The sequence below is a fragment of the Centropristis striata genome, chromosome 8 (genome assembly GCF_030273125.1).
Source record: "Centropristis striata isolate RG_2023a ecotype Rhode Island chromosome 8, C.striata_1.0, whole genome shotgun sequence".
Lineage (NCBI taxonomy): Eukaryota > Metazoa > Chordata > Actinopteri > Perciformes > Serranidae > Centropristis > Centropristis striata.
The window spans coordinates 27,870,543-27,889,926 of record NC_081524.1 but is presented as its reverse complement, the minus strand read 5'-3'; the positions used below and the strand labels follow the sequence as shown (position 1 = coordinate 27,889,926).

At 41.1% G+C, this 19,384-nt stretch overlaps 1 protein-coding gene across 1 annotated transcript in view; it reads left to right on the top strand.

Annotated features, from left to right (window-relative positions):
* The window catches only part of LOC131976529 (intermembrane lipid transfer protein VPS13B-like), a 353,761-nt gene extending 335,652 nt beyond the window's left edge, over nucleotides 1-18,109 (top strand). The window contains exons 54-68 of the mRNA XM_059339603.1: nucleotides 278-424; nucleotides 2,388-2,674; nucleotides 3,346-3,473; nucleotides 3,596-3,792; nucleotides 5,691-5,809; nucleotides 6,446-6,896; nucleotides 7,056-7,217; nucleotides 7,839-8,067; nucleotides 10,872-11,048; nucleotides 11,275-11,445; nucleotides 12,366-12,542; nucleotides 14,584-14,686; nucleotides 16,218-16,386; nucleotides 16,508-16,588; nucleotides 17,751-18,109. Coding sequence (XP_059195586.1) covers nucleotides 278-424; nucleotides 2,388-2,674; nucleotides 3,346-3,473; nucleotides 3,596-3,792; nucleotides 5,691-5,809; nucleotides 6,446-6,896; nucleotides 7,056-7,217; nucleotides 7,839-8,067; nucleotides 10,872-11,048; nucleotides 11,275-11,445; nucleotides 12,366-12,542; nucleotides 14,584-14,686; nucleotides 16,218-16,386; nucleotides 16,508-16,588; nucleotides 17,751-17,999 — 2,847 coding nt within the window. The 3' untranslated portion in view covers nucleotides 18,000-18,109. The remainder of the gene's footprint in view (nucleotides 1-277; nucleotides 425-2,387; nucleotides 2,675-3,345; nucleotides 3,474-3,595; nucleotides 3,793-5,690; nucleotides 5,810-6,445; nucleotides 6,897-7,055; nucleotides 7,218-7,838; nucleotides 8,068-10,871; nucleotides 11,049-11,274; nucleotides 11,446-12,365; nucleotides 12,543-14,583; nucleotides 14,687-16,217; nucleotides 16,387-16,507; nucleotides 16,589-17,750) is intronic.
* Nucleotides 18,110-19,384: the final 1,275 nt, after the last annotated feature.

Below are 19,384 nucleotides of genomic sequence, written 5' to 3'. Positions count from 1 at the left end.
AATGTCATTGAATTTGGAAAGTCGCCGAATTGTTCATTCAATATATGGTGGGCACAATGAAATCACAATGCAGAATAATGTAGTTAACTGAAGCAGATAGAATTTGACTGATTGTTTTTTCTTTCAACATTTTAAATGTGTATTTAATTATAGCAACAACTGAATAAGCTTTGTTTCTCACCACAGGAAGCTTACATCCAGATTTCTCAAGCAGTAAAATTTAGTTTTTTTTAATCATTTATAGCTGACAACTTGGTGTCTGTTGTTTCCTTTGTAGCTGTGTCAGTTCTGCGTGTCGTCTGTGGTGAGACATGGCATCCAGATCCTACAAATAGAGGACAGAACAATTCTTGTCAACAACACTCCGTACATGATTCAGTACAGGCCTCTGCTGACTGGTCATGCACTGGGAACTGATGACCAGGTAATGTGCTTTTGTGCTCACATAAACAAGCTCCCTCCTCTCACTGTTCACTGAAATTAGGGTTTCTCTGAATAGTTTTAAAATGATCATGCACTGACTCAAAAGAAAGTTTCACAAGAGTACACAAGATGTCTTGGCTCTCCACTCCCATACCACTGCGAGCTGGGGCTATCATCGAGCCAGCAGGTATTAATGGCAAAGAACAAAAAAGATTTGCTTATCTACCATCTCGCTGATAGCCCAGCAGTATTGCCCTAAAACAAGCCAATAACATGGCACTCTTGTACACACACCCCACAGATAACATTAAACAGGCTTGTCAGATCCTTGTAACTTAAATGGAGCCACAACTTGAATCACAGTTGGTGGCATCAGGCAATCTTTAATGGAATTTTATGGAGCTGAACTTTTGAATCGTTACAACTCATAAACGGACTAACTCATTCAGTGAGCATGATTTGGATTAAAATGATCAGTTTATTGCCAAAATACACTTATATAAGAGTAGAATTCTCCAGGGAGTGTATTTCAGGGTCAATGGTGCAGAAGTGGGCTTCGTCAGTCAGTACTTGTCAGTCAGTACTGCCACTTGTTGTCCATTTAAAATATTTCTGTTACTCTTCAGCGAGGCTGCAGGCCGCAGTTGGCCCTCTTTAACCCATGGGTGGGCCTGTAACACCCGAAAACTGGCCAAGACAGAAAGTGACAATGGAAACAAAACTGGCCTCAGCATGCATTAGCTCACCGGCTTTTGGCGTATCATGTCAACTCTACCTGATATTTGCTCATTGGTAAACTATAAATGCACAAATACAGACCCTTTCCGCTTTCCCCACCTTTATGGAAACTGTTAAAAAAGCTGCTTGTGCTAACATACGGCTACAAGTTTCATGCTGTACTAGGAAAATGTTTCTTACATCACAACACCTGTCTTATCTATAAATTCCCACCGCCTCCAACTCTCCAAAAACACAGTTTTAGGCCACTGTGTGCGCGTGCGTCTATGCGTCTGTGCGTATCTGTGCGTGTGCATGGCCTGGTATTCTGTTCTGCAGAAGTTTCTGAAGCTTCACACATTCACTTTATTCCCTGTGCACATTACTCTCACAAATCCACCCCAGCACATACACATTGTTTGAATGTAGCAAGCCGTTTTCCATCAGATCATGCTGCCCCCCCTCTCTCCCTCCACTGTTTTCACCACCATGTGGCAATGGCACTTCATTGGGACATTAGACAAACACCCAGAATTGGATGCAGGTTTCCCTTTTCGCTTTCATCTGCTGCATGTCCCCAAAGAGAGCAACAATGTAGTGATGTCATTTAACGAGCCTTCAGATCCTCTTAAAGAAGGATGGCAGAGCTTGCCAGTTGCCACTAATTGACTGAAAAAGTTTTTTTTTTTTAAAGAGCTTTAAAAAAATGAAATAGCGGGCGATGGGCTTAACAATAACACAGACCACAAACAAGGCGAGGAATGTCTTTCTAGTTGGTCTATTCATCATGCTTAGTGCCTAATCCCTGTAGTCCTCAACTACTCGTTGCTCACTGGCTGCTAAACCAGCACAGCAGGGCTTCTCTGCTACCAATTTAGCTCTAAGCTCAGTGGGAGAGAGAAGAGAGTACAATAACAATGTGGTTTTACCATGTATCTTTTGTTGTAATCACTTGCATCTTCTGTCTCTCTGTCGTTCTTTTCTTCTTGTCCCATCTCATAAACTTTTCTGACGCAAGTTTTGTCCACTTCCCCTCCTTTATTCTCCTTTTCTTCCCTCACCTCTATTCTTTTTTGTCTCTTTTCTTCCACCTTTTTGCTTTAATGATATTCCTTTCCTCTCCACTCATCTTCTCCCCTCTTTTTCTTTCTTTTTCTCGCTTTTCCTTTCATCCTCCTTTCTTTTCATTTCATCTCTTCTCCTTTCTTCTTCTTCCATTTTCATCCCGTTTGTTGTCCTCCACTCAGGCCTGCGAGATACCAGAAACATCGCCGTTCAGCCTGGCTCCATCTGAAGAATTGTCCCTGGCCAAACCCTGCTCTGTGCCATGCTGGGACCTCCTCCAAACCAGTGTCCAGGGAACAGTGGAGTTCCCTCTGCCACTCAGATACATGCTCTTCAGCTCATTTCCCAAGGATGATGGTGGAGTTGGATCTGCTGCCTGGAGCCTCCCCGCTCCCATCAGACCAGACTTCCCCAGGCAGAGTTTGTCTGTTCCTGGGGAACCGAACTCTGGGGGTGGCCTGAGCAGCAGGTGGGTGAAGTGGAGCATTGGTGCTTTGCTGGCTGTAACAGTCCGTTTAGAGCAGGGTACCGAGCCCTGGCTGGCACAGGATATGAAGCTGGGAGGTACTGTGGCAAGTCACAGCTTGTTAAACACTACAGATGAAGAAAAAGGAGGAATGCCCTTAACATTTCCACTGTCAGCCTTTTCTGATGTCAGTCTCTGCTTGTCTTGTACAACTCAGTGTATCTTGTGTCTTTCTTGTCTTTGTCTTGTTTTTTTCTTGTGGTGTTTTGTCTTAAATTTAGCACTAGTAAAAAGCTATTTTATCTTCCAATTAACAAAAACACAGGCCACATTACATAGGCCAATGAACATATCAGATTTTTATGTTCTGGTGTGAATGGCCAGTTTGGCTCTCATTACTGTGTGTGAATGTAACATATGTACAGCCAAACACACATAAATAGAAACACAAATATGGACACACACATTGAGTGACAGTGTGTCAGCGGCTGGCTTCAGTTAAGGCTCTACCCATTGATGCGCCTCAGGGATTTGCAAATGGACATAGCAGTAATGTGACGTTTGACATGTTGATGGGTGTGAGAGCTCTTATCTGTGTGTGGTTAGAAGGGGATGGGGTGTGAGCTGTCTGTGGACAGTTTATTTATGGGCTTGTTTTTATTTGTGTTTTGCAGAGCCATAGTACTGACATATCAGGAGCACCTTGGGGTGACATACATCATCTTGAACCAGGACCCTAGTCCTCGAATGCTGATCCACAACAAATGCCCTATCCCACTGCTGCTAAAGGAAACTGTCAAAGGTAAGAAGGGAAAGGCCAGATTGGACTGGACCTGTCTCCTCTCTTCTCCATCCCATCCCCTTTGCCTTCCTGTCTTGTATGACAACTACTCCATCTATTTTTTTTCTCCTATCTTCGAATAGAAACTCCAAGGACTGATGTTTTCTGCCGTCCTCTGCCTGCTAATTGCTCCCTGCACCATGAGCTCTACCACCACTTTTCCAGTTTCCCCGAGTGCAGGCAGAAAGAGATGCTGCCCACATTGATGTTGAAAACCACCTCAGACCACAGCTCTTCTGAATGGACCGACCCCATAGATATCAACTGCCCTGGCACTCAGGTAAAAGCATGCATGCAGATAGGGTAGAGTGCAAAGAGGTCAGGATTTTGTCTTTTGTGTCAGGGAATGTCACACCTCTCAACTCTAAATAAACAGTTATCTAATTTTATTTAATGTTATTTGAGTTTGCAAATTAAGCACTCCTTATGAGATCTATACTTCTTGATTACTACTTAACTACTGTTGTACATTAAAGTGGCTGTACATTGACTTGAGGGATCATCTGTTGCCTGCACACAGCTCTCAACATGGCGGTGGCTGAGCCAGTGGCTAGCCAATGGTGTTAACAGCATCACAAATAGTCCTAAAAACTGTAAGAGTGGAGCTAACAATTTAACCTAAGGGAACAGGCAGGTGACAGTTACACTTCCGCAACAACGATGTGGGTCTGGTAGCCATTATCAGAAATAACTCAATCAGCGGCGTTGAGTGGGACACACAGGGACTCATTTGCACTAACATGTACGCCACGGACCGGCTACCACAACAATTTGTTTTATTTTGTTGTCAACAAAGAACAGAGAGGCTCAGATTAAAACACACAGGGTGGGAGCATGACTTCATTCTCTGGTCAGGATGCTTCACATGGTAAATTGATGTTTACTGCTATATTAATGATCTGAATGTTGAGCGGCCCCTTTAAGTAACATGTTACTGCTCCCATGGATGCTGTCATTGTCAAAAAGGTGGAGCCAACGTTTGTTATGCTTTAGCGGCACAAAGAAGAGAAGCCCCATCACACGCTTGTATTGATGTTTTCAATTCACTGACTAATAACAGCCAAACATATGATGACAGGATGTAATCCCCTTCAAGACCCAAAACTAGTTTTTATTTTTGTAAAAACGGTTCTAAACCCTGTATGACAATGTGATGCATTGGCAAGTTTGTTCACATAGCTATAGATCAACAGTTTATGTTTTAGTTTGAGTGTGTCACAATAGTAATATGTTAATATGGACTAGACTATGTTTTTGTGAAGTGTGAGGTCCTGCCTACGTTGGTTAATAAGTAACGAGCCAGCCAGTATTGTTGCTTTGGCCAGTGAAGTGGTGTGGGCTTAGCAGTGTGTGTAGCCTAATGTTTGATGTTGTGTCTAGCCAGCTGCAGGTTGGGGTTGAGGTTGAGGCTGTGTATCTCTGGTTACTGTGAGGTCTGAGTCTGACCTCTGCGGTAGGGGTGAGAGGTCAAAGGTTGGACTTGTTATGACTGCTCAGCAAAGCATTGAGCAGGGATCTCCTTCCTTTCGTCACATGAGGGGCTGAACACTGTGAACCTGGAGCAGTGAAGGTTAAAGTCACACATGTATGCTCTGAAACATATACCAAGAGCAGTGTAAAGAACACAGAGCCAAACTTTACAGGGCCTGTAAATGGGTAAAGTTGCCTCCTCCAAGTTTATTTTGAGTGACATCGAGATACAGTAAGATTGTCAAAAGTCTCAATACTGATACTAATGAGTTTAAAATGATTCAATCTCTATTAAGTATACATTTGATGGTATTGAATGTACTGAAGCTATTTAAAAAGCAGATCTACAATTTTTAACCCAAGGAAAAGATAATAAATAAATAATACTGAAAGCAATAATAACAACATAAATAATGTGTAGGGTTAAAATATAGGGAAAACCTTAGAGAATAGTAATAATAATGTGAATTACTATTGACGTTATTTAAATTGTGTGCGTATGTGTTGACTTTTTCTGCACCAGCACTGTGCAAGTCCCATTTTGTTTTTTTTTTAAGTAAAGTATATTCCTCTTTTATGTGCCTAGGACTTTCTTTCATTTAGCTGTGGTATCAAAAGAGGTAGCAAGCATCTGTTTTTATACCAATATAGCATCAAAATCCAAGTGTACTGAACTATCTCACCACATATGTGTATTCTGTTGCTCAGGTGGTGTTCCTGCCAGGCTTTGGCTGCCTCTACATAGACGTGGTGTATGAGAAAGGCACCCTGGTTCTGTCTCTGGCACCAGAGGGCAGTGTGGACGCTGTGATCAATCAGCACAGCAGGTACGTGTGTACAGACAGTGGTTTAATTATTGTTTTTTTTATGCTCCCTACATATTTGAACCATAAGAATTCATCCGTGCATGATGTTCTTCCTAACCCCAAGGTATCTACCCGTTTAATGTGTTCACTTCAAACTGCATTATGATTATTGTTAACAGCAGTGTTTTCATGCAGCTGACTCCAATCATGAAGAAACAGGCATCATTTGCACCACAGGAGGGCAATAAAACCTTCTTGTTTTGTCATGAGAGAGATTAGTACAGTAGAACATGGTATTACAGCTTTATTCCATTACATCAACACAGAGCAGCTTTTTCATTTTGGCAAAACAGGAAATTAATATAATCACATATTAGGTAAATGTAAACAAATTATGTCAGACAATGATCTTTGTTCTGGTGGTGAGGAATTTGAGAAACACCATCAGCGCAAGATGAATGAGTTTGGACTCTCTGCAAATCATCTGAATCATAACACACCAACTTAAAGACTTTCCTTTCCTATGGAGAGTAATAAGGGCAATAAAACATGCATGCTTCAACCTGCTTGACTTGCATCAATTAAAGCCATTCATACATTCCTTTATTTATTTCAACCTATAATAGTTTCACATTAATAACTTCTGTTTTGTTTCAGGTCTACTAAGCTGTCCTGTAGAGTCCTCCTCAGCGAAGCCAGTGTGGTGTTGAGTGATGACATCACCAATCCCTCTGGATCCGTGGAGCTGCTCAGACTCACATTGACCAAGCTGCTCCTCAGCCTGGCTCCAGCACCCACCGCACTGCCCCCGGGGCTTCCAGGCGACCCTGAGACGGGCGCAGCATCCATTTCGGCTCTGATGCCCGACGCCTCTCTGATCGAGCTCTACTGCTCCAATCTGCAAGTGGACAACCAGCTGTATAACCGAGCTAGTTTCCACTTCCCCGTGCTGTTGTGCCAGGATCAGAGAGGGGGAGCTGAGACTGGGGGTCCATGGAGCTGCGATGCCAACCCCACTGAGTGTCCTGAAGCCCTGGAGGAGTTTAAACGCTCTTGTTTCCTGCAGCTGAATATGACGCTGGCTGCAGACAGATGCACCGCAGAGGAGGTTGGGTTCACATTTCTCTTTTATTTGTCAAATTATAAGATACATTTTATTATAACCTTTAACTCTCTTAAAGAGACCGGGTAAATGTTGTTTCCAAGTCTGTTTATTCATAACATCCTTCAACAGTTTTCATAACAGCTTATTGTGGTTTCTCCTCAGATCACCTTCCAGCTCCAACCTGCCAGAGTCTACCTTGAAGACACCTTTGTTTACTACATTAAGACCCTGTTCCACACCTACATCCCTGACAGTGCCATGTCAGCCACAGCAGAGATCCAGAGGAGTAGAGAGTCTGGATCAGCCCCAATCCTCCCAGAACAGGTGCACTATTCATAACGTAATGTTTTTGTTTAGGCTGAAGGCTGAATGTTTTGTGGTTTTGTCTCTGCACTCTCATTACATTATTACTACAGTGGTGATTTCCCCTCAGGACAGACATATATTAAGATTATCAGCATGTCAATAAAGAAGGTCTGCTCATTTAGCGTTTAATTAATGAACAAAAGGGATATGTCTGTTGTTGAGAAAGGAATCCATTTTGCACTGCATCTGAAATTAATCTTCGGCTTTCCAGCTTTTAGATTATGTTCATGATATAGGGAGGGGTGGAGAGGGAGATGTAAAATGAAACTGCTAAAATAGAGCAAGTAGATCTTTTACATATGAGGCATGATTTTTTTCACAGCTTTATAAATGTTTAATCCTCTTATGGTACCTTCATGTCTTCATCTTCATACGATCTCATGTTTAAATAATACTTTTGAAGTCAGGAGTAGTTGACAGTGTGTCACAGAATTTTGGTGCATGGCGGAAAATTATTTCTTGCTGTATAATATTCAGCCATATTCAGTCACTGTGTGTTACAGGATGTTGAAATCATTAGTATAACTTGTGGTCATTAGTCACTTGTGTCGTAACTAAAAACTAGTACATTTCTTCCAGGTGCTTCAGTCGGTGCAGGCGTTGGTCCACCCTGTACGGCTGCAGAAGCTGACCATCCATCCAGTCAACCTGTTGGTCAGCATCCACGCCTCCCTGAAGTTGTACATCGCTTCAGACCACACTCCTCTCTCCTTCTCCCTGTTTGAGAGAGGTCCACTGTGTACCACGGCCAGACAGCTGGTCCACGCCTTAGCCATGCACTATGCTGCAGGAGCCCTCTTCAGAGCTGGTAGGTAGAGGATGAAAGTTCTTTCTCTTTCAAATGCTTCATATTCACCTTCTGCCACATAACTTACACCATACAGCAAATGGTCCTTCAAGCCACCTTGTGTGTTATATGTGGACACTAGAATAATTTATTTTCACACTGCAGGGACACAGTTTTACAATCTGTATCAGAAAGGCTCTATGGATCATATGCACTTGGTACAGGCAAATATGGACAGAGAAATAACAGGATGTGTGCTCAAGTGAGAAATTCCACAATTTATTCTCACTAAGTCGAGAGTTGAGCTTTGAAATGATTGCACCCAAGGGCTTCAATTGCTTTGTAGCATAAAGAGAACTAAAACTGTACAGCTCCAGGAAGCTAAGTCTAAATCACTGAAGGCTCGAAAATGATTTATATTCTCTCTGTGTCATAATTTACACTTTTATCATTAGGTTTTACTGCTCACTCATGGTGTGAAGGCAGGACGTTATGGATAATCTGTGGACGGCAGAGTCTGACTTATCAGGCCATATAAAGCCTCCATACCTCTCCTCTGCGTTGTCCTCCTGTCTAGTCAAAGCCTCCACACATGTTCTGATTTAAGCCAGTCATTTCCACATCAGAAATCACCATTCTGGACGAACACTTCCCGCTGTCTCTCGTTAGAGCCCTCATTTCTGCTCGTATTTCAACACGTCACCTCACCGCGTTCTCCTCTTCCTGAGTCATCATAGAGTGAGGGGCACCGGGAAGCATTGGATTCTGGGTCTAATTAGTACTGGGAAGTACAGTATTATGATCACACATACACCCGCAAGCATAAATCCACGTACACACACATGCAAAGACTTATGGATATTAGAGGAAGTGCACTATCTATGCATACACAGCCATGTATGTATGTGTGTTTAAAAGCATGACTCAACCCTGTAAACATCAGCTCCTGTCAGGACTTCATGCTTTACCAAAACCACAACTGGGAGACCATGTGAAGTAGAAACGACCACTAGGCCCCACTGGAGTTGGTTTCCTACCATTAGAGCCCATCACTCAAGTGCAAATTGACAGAGAATAAGAGCAGAGCGGGGTTCGGCGGGTTGAGAAATGGCTTTTTGATTTTTGAGATCCAGTTGTCAGTGCATAAATATCAATGAGCCATGCTATCTGAAGGGGACTCTATGGTTGAATGAGAGAGATGAGGTATAGTGGGAGGCTGTAAATCTATCTGTGGCTCATTTATTAGTTCATGCAGGAGTGTGTATGAGTGAATGCTATTGTCGTGAAAAGAACTCTGATCGAACAATGCAGAACATATAATCATGATGTCAAAACACAACAAAAACAAGTTATTCTGTAAAATGTTTAGATTTGGAGAGTCCGGCAGTCAGTGGAGGATAGTGAAAGTTTACTCACTGGGTTTGTATGCAGTGGCAGTCCTTGACTATTTCAATGGGTGGGCAGGCTTGGGCCACATGTAATTTTGGGGGTACCATGTAATCTTCAATCCATACATCCTCTGAATGCTCCAGGTCTCTAGTTTGTGGTTGTAAAGCTTAATGAGACTGTGATTATCCCAGAGCAGGGCTAGATAACCTGCTGCTCCGGAGCCACATGTGGCTCAGGCCATCTGCAGTGGCTCCCTGTGGCTGTGACAAAAATTTTTTCGAAATGAAATCTTTATATTTTCATTTTCATTCATCATTGGTGTGGGCCCAAAACAATTTCAATCTCTCAGTTTCAAAAAATGCTCTCACTACAATGAAATGTTACTAAGGGAGCTAGCATCATCACAATTGCGAACATTGAATCCAGTCTCAGCTTTCCAGTCATACCCAATATATACAATTCCAAGACTGTTTAGGGACCTCAGTATGCAGAAATATCCAATAGGTGGATAGGTAGATTACCTGTCATGTTGACTTCACCGTGGTTTGTGTGTCAGCGTGGCGCAGACTTGCACACTTGCTTATTTTGTTGACACAGTCAACATCAGCTCCTGTCACAAATCAAAGACATGTTGACAGTCTCACAGATACACACACACACATCTTACTTGACAACTAAAGCTCACAGCCAGTTCCCAGCTCTGTGTGTAATTTTACCGGCATGGACATACAGTAGGCAGTGTTTATCTCATTCTTGCATCCAGGTGCATCATTTACACATTAGGTAGGTTCACGCTGCCTGCAGACACCATAATCACGTAGCCATGTGGAATGCAGTCTCTTCACAATATGATTCCATCAGACCTTATATCTACACTGTTTAACCGAAGTCTGCACAGTCCCATTATGTTTTGTAGACATTTGTAGTTAACTAATGATGTAAAACATTTTGTTTATGCTGCATTCTGTTGAACTTTCACTTCCCTCAAAACAGCCTAATTAAGCCTCAAAACCTAACTTTATCTAATTCATTATCAAGAGAAAACGCATTTCCGTTTCCGGCTTCTGTAGAATATAACACATCTGTACTCTTAGAACTGCTTTTGCCTGTATGTGGGATGTTCCTCCTCAGAGTAGGTGTTCCACATGTATTATTTAATGAATACAAAACCCATTTTAGCAATTCAAAAAAATCACTGTGGAGTTATACAGTATGTAGGGTCTGTAGAATTGTGTATTATAACACTATTGGGGCTACCTCCAAAAATTATACAGTTACAATTTATTTATTTTTAATCTTTGACATTTGCTTACAGCTTAACTGAAAGATAAAACTCAAAGGTTGGATAGCAACTCTGTGCTATGAAGTGCATGTTTAATTGTTATAACAAGTATTATTTGACATTTTCTTGTGCTGTGGCTCTTGCTGTGTCTCAGGTTGGGTGGTGGGGTCTTTGGAGATCCTGGGCAGTCCTGCCAGCCTGGTGCGGAGTATCGGAAACGGTGTGTCCGACTTCTTCCGGCTGCCATATGAGGGTCTGACACGCGGCCCTGGAGCCTTCGTCAGCGGGGTGTCCAGAGGGACCACCTCCTTCGTCAAACATATCTCAAAAGGTAATGCAGAAGTTTATAATGTTTTTGTTTATTTCAAGTAGAAATAATCTCTGGGCACACACATTTGTATTTGAAACTAATAATAATAGACTAATAATAGCTTACTTTATATCTTCATCATACAGTGATGACAAGCACATTTTTGGAACAGTTTTGTTTTTTTGGCAGAGATGGCTGACTCTCTGCAACTGAGCGTTGAGTTTGAACATATCACATTTGTGTTTAGGCACGCTAACATCCATCACCAATTTGGCCACGAGCCTGGCCAGGAACATGGACCGCCTGTCTCTGGATGAAGAGCACTACACCAGGCAGGAGGAGTGGAGACGTCAGCTACCGGAGAGCCTCGGGGACGGACTGAGACAGGGGCTGTCACGACTCGGCATTAGCTTGTTAGGTATGTGGGGATATACACACACAGACACTAATGCATCTCATGTAACTGTTATTTTATCATTTGAGGGTTTTGGAACATATCTAATCAAGAACACAGCAGCACATTGCAATCATATTTTTGTCATTACACCTCTTAATATCAGCATTTAGTTGAATTGTCCAAATCTGTTCCTCATCCTGTAAGTCACTTTTTCATTATTAGTCATCTTAACAAAAAGTGCTTTTAGATGAGAACTGTCACAGATGACTGAAAATAGTTGACGTCAATACAATTTTGTTCTCACTCACACAAGGTGAAAAGTAAGCAATCTTTTTTTATTACATAAATAAGCCTGATATAGGATCACTTTTCCCTTGACACCAGGTCACTCGATATGTATGGAAACATTTTCTGCCCACACACATTTCATCTGCTGTCCACTGGCATTAGGCACACACACTGTGGTGTCACAGTCACAGTAGAGAGCTATGAGACGGAGCTGTGGAGACAGCACAGCAGGGACTCAGTAAACACTCAGAGGGCAGTAAAACTCATGTCTCAAGACACACACACACACACAGACCCAGGGCATATAGTCACTGAAACCACACAGCTGCTCGCATCTCTGCGGGTAACAGCGGATTATAATTCCTGATATGCACTGTCGATCACAACATACATGAAACGAAGGGTCAGATATTTTCTGTAGAGCTAAAGCATGTCTGGATTCCTGTCTGAGTCCCATTTATGATACCTTGGAATCTGTATGTGGAAATGTTTCCCATGGCTTGCTATAGTGAAATCACAAAGAGGGCTTTCCCTTGTCTACAAGAGATGCCTTGAATTCTGTGTGCATCTTCTATTTTCTAACTGTACGTCTCTCGTGTTGTATTTGTTGAACAAAGCACAAAAATAGAGAACAACAACTCGTGTTCTTTTAGGAGCAATAGCAGGCATCGTGGACCAGCCCATGCAGAACTTCCAAAGGAACTGGGAGCTGCAGAGCTCAGCTGGTAGCAAGGCCAAAGGGGTCATCTCAGGAGTGGGGAAAGGCATTGTGGGCGTTTTCACGAAGCCCATCGGAGGAGCAGCTGAACTGGTGTCCCAGACTGGATACGGTGAGTTCAAGATGGTCAAACAGCAGCATGTTGAATGAATTCATGTTTTTTGTGTCTTTTTCTGACACTGTGCTGTAGGGTTTTTGTTTTTTATTTTTTTATTTTAGTAAATTAAGTTTTGTTTATTATAATTGCCTTTTTTCTATGGTTTATAAACACAGAACAAGTAAAGCATAATTAGAGCTTTTTGTTCTTTCATTCTTGACATCACTTATCAATTTTGGATATCAACTGATATACCCTCTATAGCACCAAAGCTTTTTTTTAAGATGCTGTACCTGGTCACAAGCTACATCATTTTGTGGGGAAAAATTAAGCACAGAATATGTGTTTGAAATGTTTTGCTAATTTATCCTAAAGTGATTTACCGTAAATAATATTTGCAAAAAAATGAAAAAAAGCTCCTTTTAAATCCCTAACATAGAAACACATTATCACTCTCACACAGTGTAAAGAGAGATTTGGTCATGCAGCAAGGTCTTAGATATATTTAACACAACTCAACAAATAGGTCACATGTACAATTTTCCAACAAGATCGGCAACAATATCCTAATAAACACATCTTAGAGTTTGTGTGTCAAAAAATCATAAATCCATCAGTGGATGGACAATTTCTCCCCTGGCTGTCCTCTTGGCTGTAGCCACAAGTGTTTATTAGGCCAGGCCTTCAGTAGTGCAAGACCTTATAGAGAACTGCTGAAAGACCATTTGGCACATACACACAGGCCTAAACATACATGCACAAACACTAGTATACATAGGCAGTTCTGTCTTTGGAGTTAGTTTGTGTTTTATTGGTGGTAGTAGATAGGGGTGGTGGGTCAGAGGGTGGGGTGTGTTGGCGCTAGCAGGTTTTGGCTACAGCACATAAACTACCAACGAGGCTAACGGCTCTTAGAAAGAGTAATGACTCCCCGGGGTCTGGATCTGATCTACCTGACCCTCTGAGCTCAGCAGAGCACAAACACATGCACACACACATACAGATATAGGCTTAGGCAAATAAACATTGATCCATATGGAGATGCTCGTGAGTGCACACAGATGTGCGCTGCAAGACACACTGACCAGCACACAAATCCATGCTCACTTTGACAACATGCACAGAAAAACTCTCTCTATCTGTTGGTAATATATGCTGGACAACTCTGTGTCAAAACTCCATCCTGTCTTTTGAAACACATGGATATACCTACACACAGAAACATTTGCAAACTCAGAGTTGAGCAGCGTTGCAGAGTACGGCTGCAGTGACATCATTAATGGATCTCACTGTGTTCTTTATGGCTCAGTTTTAACTACGTGATGACTTCACTGGCCCGCTGCTGCTGTTGCTGCTGCTCTGCTGACAGCTAGAGTGGGATGAAGGAAAACTGACCACACGCACATGGGTTATGAACTCAGGCTGACATGTACACACAGAGCCACCCTAATCATGAGTTTGGATTATTTTTCCCTCTGAGTATGAAATGTATATCTATAATAATGCACACGTATACACCAAATGTCCCGTTTATCAGATTGTAATAGCACAAGCCAAATATTGGTTGGCCGATTTCATATTGGTATCCATTAGTATCAGGGTGTGTGCTTTTTAATATGTGCTTTTTTACAGAACATATTAAAACAGAAAATGGTACCTGTGGGGATTTAGAAATAATGTCATAAAGATTTTTTATTATTGTTTATGATTGGCAATTTACTGATGCTGAGCAAACAGTACTAATGTTTTTACATAGTCTAAGAAAGCAGGTTTCTGGGTAGCTTTGCATTTTCATATTGCTGCGAAATCAGTGCAGTTGAGACAGAAACGGTCTATTTTTATTCAACGTATCGATAATTTGTCAATTCTTCCTTTTTAAATTTGGTGTTGGTATTGATTTCAAAACTCCCTTATCAGTCAAGCTCTCATTTGCAGTAAGTCTTAAGTGAAAATAGCCAGTGTAAATTCTCATGATATTTACATGCATGTGTGTAATCCACAACACTGGAGACAAAACCTACCTGACAGTTTTACTGATGTCTGTCTCTTCCAACAGGGATCCTTCATGGAGCAGGACTGTGGCAACTTCCCAAACAACTGTACCTGCCTACAGAGGAGAAGTCTGCTCAGGCCCCAAACAGCCACCTGAAATATGTCTGGTATGACCCCTGGCCATTCCAAGCTTTTCATTTGTTCTGCAGGCTCCTTCTTTACTTTTGTCCAGATTTTGTTAGAAGTGAGACATGTGTTCTGGCCTTTGCTTTTCTTGGAGTCTCTCCAGGATGGGCTTTCTGTTTTTTTTCCCCTTTACCTCTCATCATTTTTGCTGTCTTGTTTAAAAAAAACCTTGGAGGGTTCATTACCCACTTTCCAAAAAAAAAAAACTCTGGAAACTGGAAAAATGTTTGACCTTGATCCCACACATGGTAGCCAGCCTGCCCTCGCTTGTTCTCATCAAGCCGTGTTAAAAGGTTTTTATAAGCACTCTGCCAAAGCCGCCAGCTAGAAATTGTTCTTGTTGTTTAACTATGAGTCTATCCAGAGATGTTTCTCAGTGCCATCAGATGGAGGAACACCTTCCTTTGTGTGCTGAAATGGTTTGGAGTTTGGGAGAGCTTCGTTTACAAAGGTCGCATGTTTTGCCAAGCAGAAGGTTACCTTTGGGTCCTGCGTTGTAAAAGTATGGCAGTGGTATCGACAGCAGTGCATCAGATCTGAGTGTTTCAAAGATTCCACTATGCTCTCTCAGTGGAGCACTTAATATTATCATAAAAATTTATAAGAGTCCTCTGTCTTCAGAAGGTTATCAGGAGCTGTAGAAAACAGCATTTATGGCATTTTTTTAATGAATTTTCCACAATTTAGTTTGGTTTCCATAGCTATCAAACATTTACTTCTAATAGCAGTCTGTGTCTGCTGTCAACTGCCATGAGGAAAAAAGCCAAAATTAAGATACAATATTTCTTTAGGACATTCCACTTTAGTTGTCATCACCCGAGGGGTTAGCAGTATGTTGTGCTAATGTTAGAGGAAGAAGAAAAAAAGATTTAAAAAAGCACATGAATGCTGAGATAATGCTCCCCTGTGGTTTTATTCATGCTGCATTGCGGTCAAACTGGTTTCCATCAAGCATCCATCAATTATTTTTACTACTACAGGTAGCCCAGACACTTGAGGGGTCAGACTGTTTGAGCAGAGTAACACTGAACAGACCAAACTGTCCCTACTGTGGCTGCTTCAACATCTGTTCTGCAATTTGAACACCTGCCTTCCAAAGTAAACACACTGTCAGAGAAACATGACTGAAGACTTCAGTTCCTGCACACATATTTTCCTATCGAACATGTGTGTAATAGGAACCACACAGAGAACATGCAGAATGTAAATTACAGGATGTATAGAGACACGTATGGTCACTTGTTTGTGTGTGTTGAAGTTAGCTGGGCACCTTGTGTGGTCTTGTGTTTATAGGGAAAGTGTATATCTGAAGTTAAGAGGCCTGCCATTATGTATGCACATAATCTACGCACGCAGGAGAAGAAATGTTGCTGCCTAAATCATGTCTTGATTAAGCATAAAACTACAAAGCCTTTATCTTTAAGATTTATGTCCCTCTAAATAAAAAAACAAAATGTGTATGTCATGACTTGTTTATAATGTCCATCTCTCCTTGCTTTGCTCTAATTACAGGAAGATGCTTCAGTCTCTGGGGCGGCCGGAGCTGCACATGGCCCTGGAGGTGACCATTGTGAGTGGGTCAGGTCAGGAACATGCTGGCTGTCTGCTCCTCACCTCAGAAGTGCTGTTTGTGGTGAGCCTCAGCGAGGACACCCAGCAGCAGGCCTTCCCCATCACAGAGGTAACTGACATTAGTAAAAAGACTTCTCAGCACGCTGAAAAACAGCTCCTGTAACACTGAAGTGATTCTTTGTTTAGCCGTGTTGCTGTGGAGTGAATGTTAAACCTCCTGTCCTCTGCAGGTGGAGTGTCAGCAGGAGCCAGGGCAGCAGGGCCAGCTCAGCCTCACCTTACAGCAGCAGACAGTAGCCAGCGACACAGAGGTGAGACTCAGACGTTCAAAGTAATGGAGCTGCACTGTTATCTCATGGTGGAAAACAATAATATGATGTGGACATCAATCTAAGAGGAATAATACTGTTTCATTTATACACTGCTTACACGGGCTGATTGTCAGAACGTTATGGACCACATCTATAATAAAATAGAGATGTTATTGTATTTTTCTGATACAAATTATTATGTAATAAAAATGTAATCTCCTTTTTTTTTATCCTGAAGCAGACAACATCCTTGTTTAAGGTCAAATGTATCTCGATTAATCACTTCTTACTTTCAGATATGTTTTCTTTTACAGTTTACTTATGTGTCCAAAAGAAGTGACTCAAGGTTAATTAAGCATATTTGAGCACACTTCTACATTATGTTTTCACATCTTCCGAAACATTTTGTTCATTTAAAAACTAAAAAATCTATGACTAATTGTTGCCTTAATATAAACCCCTCCACCATGAACCGATCGAATCTTTCAGGAACAGGAACCTACACAGCAACATCAGGAGTGTTAAATTTAACACTTTTTCTGAGTTTATATAATTCTCACGGATCCTGAGTTAAAATGACACTTTGAAAAGTGTTCATTTTTTAACTCTTTAATAGTGTTGAATATTTGACACCCTTGGTGTTGTTTTATGACACCACCTTAGTGCACTTTTGACTCAAAATTGTCTTAATCCCTTTTACCGTAAGTGTTAATTTTTAACATACATCATGTTATTTTATGACACATTAAAGTGTATTTTTAACCCAAAAATCATGTTATTTTCTTTCACTAATGTGATAATTAACATTCATTGTTTTGTTTTACGATACATTAAAAGTACATCCTGTGTTTAGGCTGACATACAAGTCACAAAATCTGATCTTGTAGTCACCAGCAAGGCTACAGAAAGTGAACATACACAACACACTCTTTACTGTTACATCATGAGTTCAAATGTGTTGACCAGCATGAACTCAACTGGTTCAGTTCCTTCACTTATTCCTTTCTGTCTGGTTGAAGATTACTATAGCTTCTGTAATTTTTGGTTGGCATGACAACTTTCCAAAACACTCATCTGCCCTTGATTGCATGGATGGACACCACCTGCAGCAGATTGACCTTCATTAGTGCCAGAGTATTGACATGTGTCTGTGCTCCCTCAGGGTGACGGTGTTCGTGAGCGTCTGTCAGAGCAGCAGTATCGCCGGCTGGTGGATTACGTGATGCGAGCCTCCCAGTTCCTGTCCCCGTCCACGGCCTCGCTCCAGCTGCAGCTCCCAGTGACGCTCGCCGAGCCGCCGCCCTCTGTCACCAAGTCTTACCGCTACCTGGTGGATCCCGCCTTCGCCAAAGTGTTTGTCAGCAAGTTCACTATGGTGAAGAATAAAGCCTTACGCATCGGTTTCCACTAATGCATTGTAACATGCAACTGTGCATTTATGCTACAAAAAAAAAGATTAGACCTTTTGTTACAAAAAAATTAAGCCTTAAAATTCACTGTACTTCAGTTCTGAAAAGATAACTACACATTTATGCAAAGCTGTTGAGGTAAAATAATTTATTTCAGCCTTAGTGATGTACAGAATTCTTAGAAAATGCCTTTGAAAGATATATTTTTACTGATGCACAAACTCATATAACCACAGGAAGAGTCAGAGGGATTAGAATCTGTTTTAATCCTAGAAACACATGCAGGTTAAGACATTTCAGTGAACACATACAACAATGAACACTAAAACAAATGAGAGTTGTGTCATCATAAACCTTCTCGGACCAACAGTGTGTTCTCCTACTTTAATCAGGGCTCATTCAGTCAGTATGAAACAGTGTTGCAGATGGAAATGCACAGTACACAATTTATCTGTTCCATTTCTATCAAAACGGTGTGCAATGTTTCACTCTGCACAGTAAGCTCTTAGTGTTTACATTCTCCATGTAGTTACCATGTCTCATGCCAATGTTAAGTGCAATATAATATACATGTTGATGGAAGTTAGAGATACCAGCTGTCAACCAAAGTGTTTTTACAGATAATGTAACATACTTGTTTAACAAAAACACTGTTCTTTGTAACCTTACGTGAATGCCAACCCCTCATGATGCAAACATGTTATTGTTGCCTTTTATATTGTTGTGCTATTAAGCGCTGTGTACGATTTATGTCTAATGCCTTTAATGTATGTAAATGGATAATATATTAATAGAGAAACATTTTAATAAAACATTAAAAAATGAAAGTCTTGTTCTATTATTGTGTTACACTGGATTGAAGAAAATATTCCTGCATCATACAGTCATGGAAAAAAATATTAGAGCACCCATTTTCTTCAATTTCTTGTTTATTTTAATTCCTGTTACAACCAAAGGTACAGAATAGTTCCTAAGAGTTAAATTTAAGAGCTGATTTCTAGCCATTTTCCATGGTTTTCTTGATAATAACCAAAATCATTATCAAGAAAAACATGGAAAATGGCTTAAATTAAACTATTTTTAAGCTATTTTTAGGGCCCGAGCAGGCAACAACCTGCGAGGTCCCTATTGTATTTCGAATGATTCTTTATTTTTATTCTTTGTCCCAAATGATCGCATTTTTCACTGCCTGAACATACCCCAAAACTCATGAAACTTAAAATATAAGTCACACCAGGCGAAAAATTTTATAATCTATTGTCATCCTGAATTTTCACCACTAGGTGGCGCTATAATAAAGGAAAATGGGTTTTGGCTAATAACTCCCACATACTTCATTGAACACTCAAAAATCTTATATCCACGCGTTCACTGAGTTTTGCTGAAT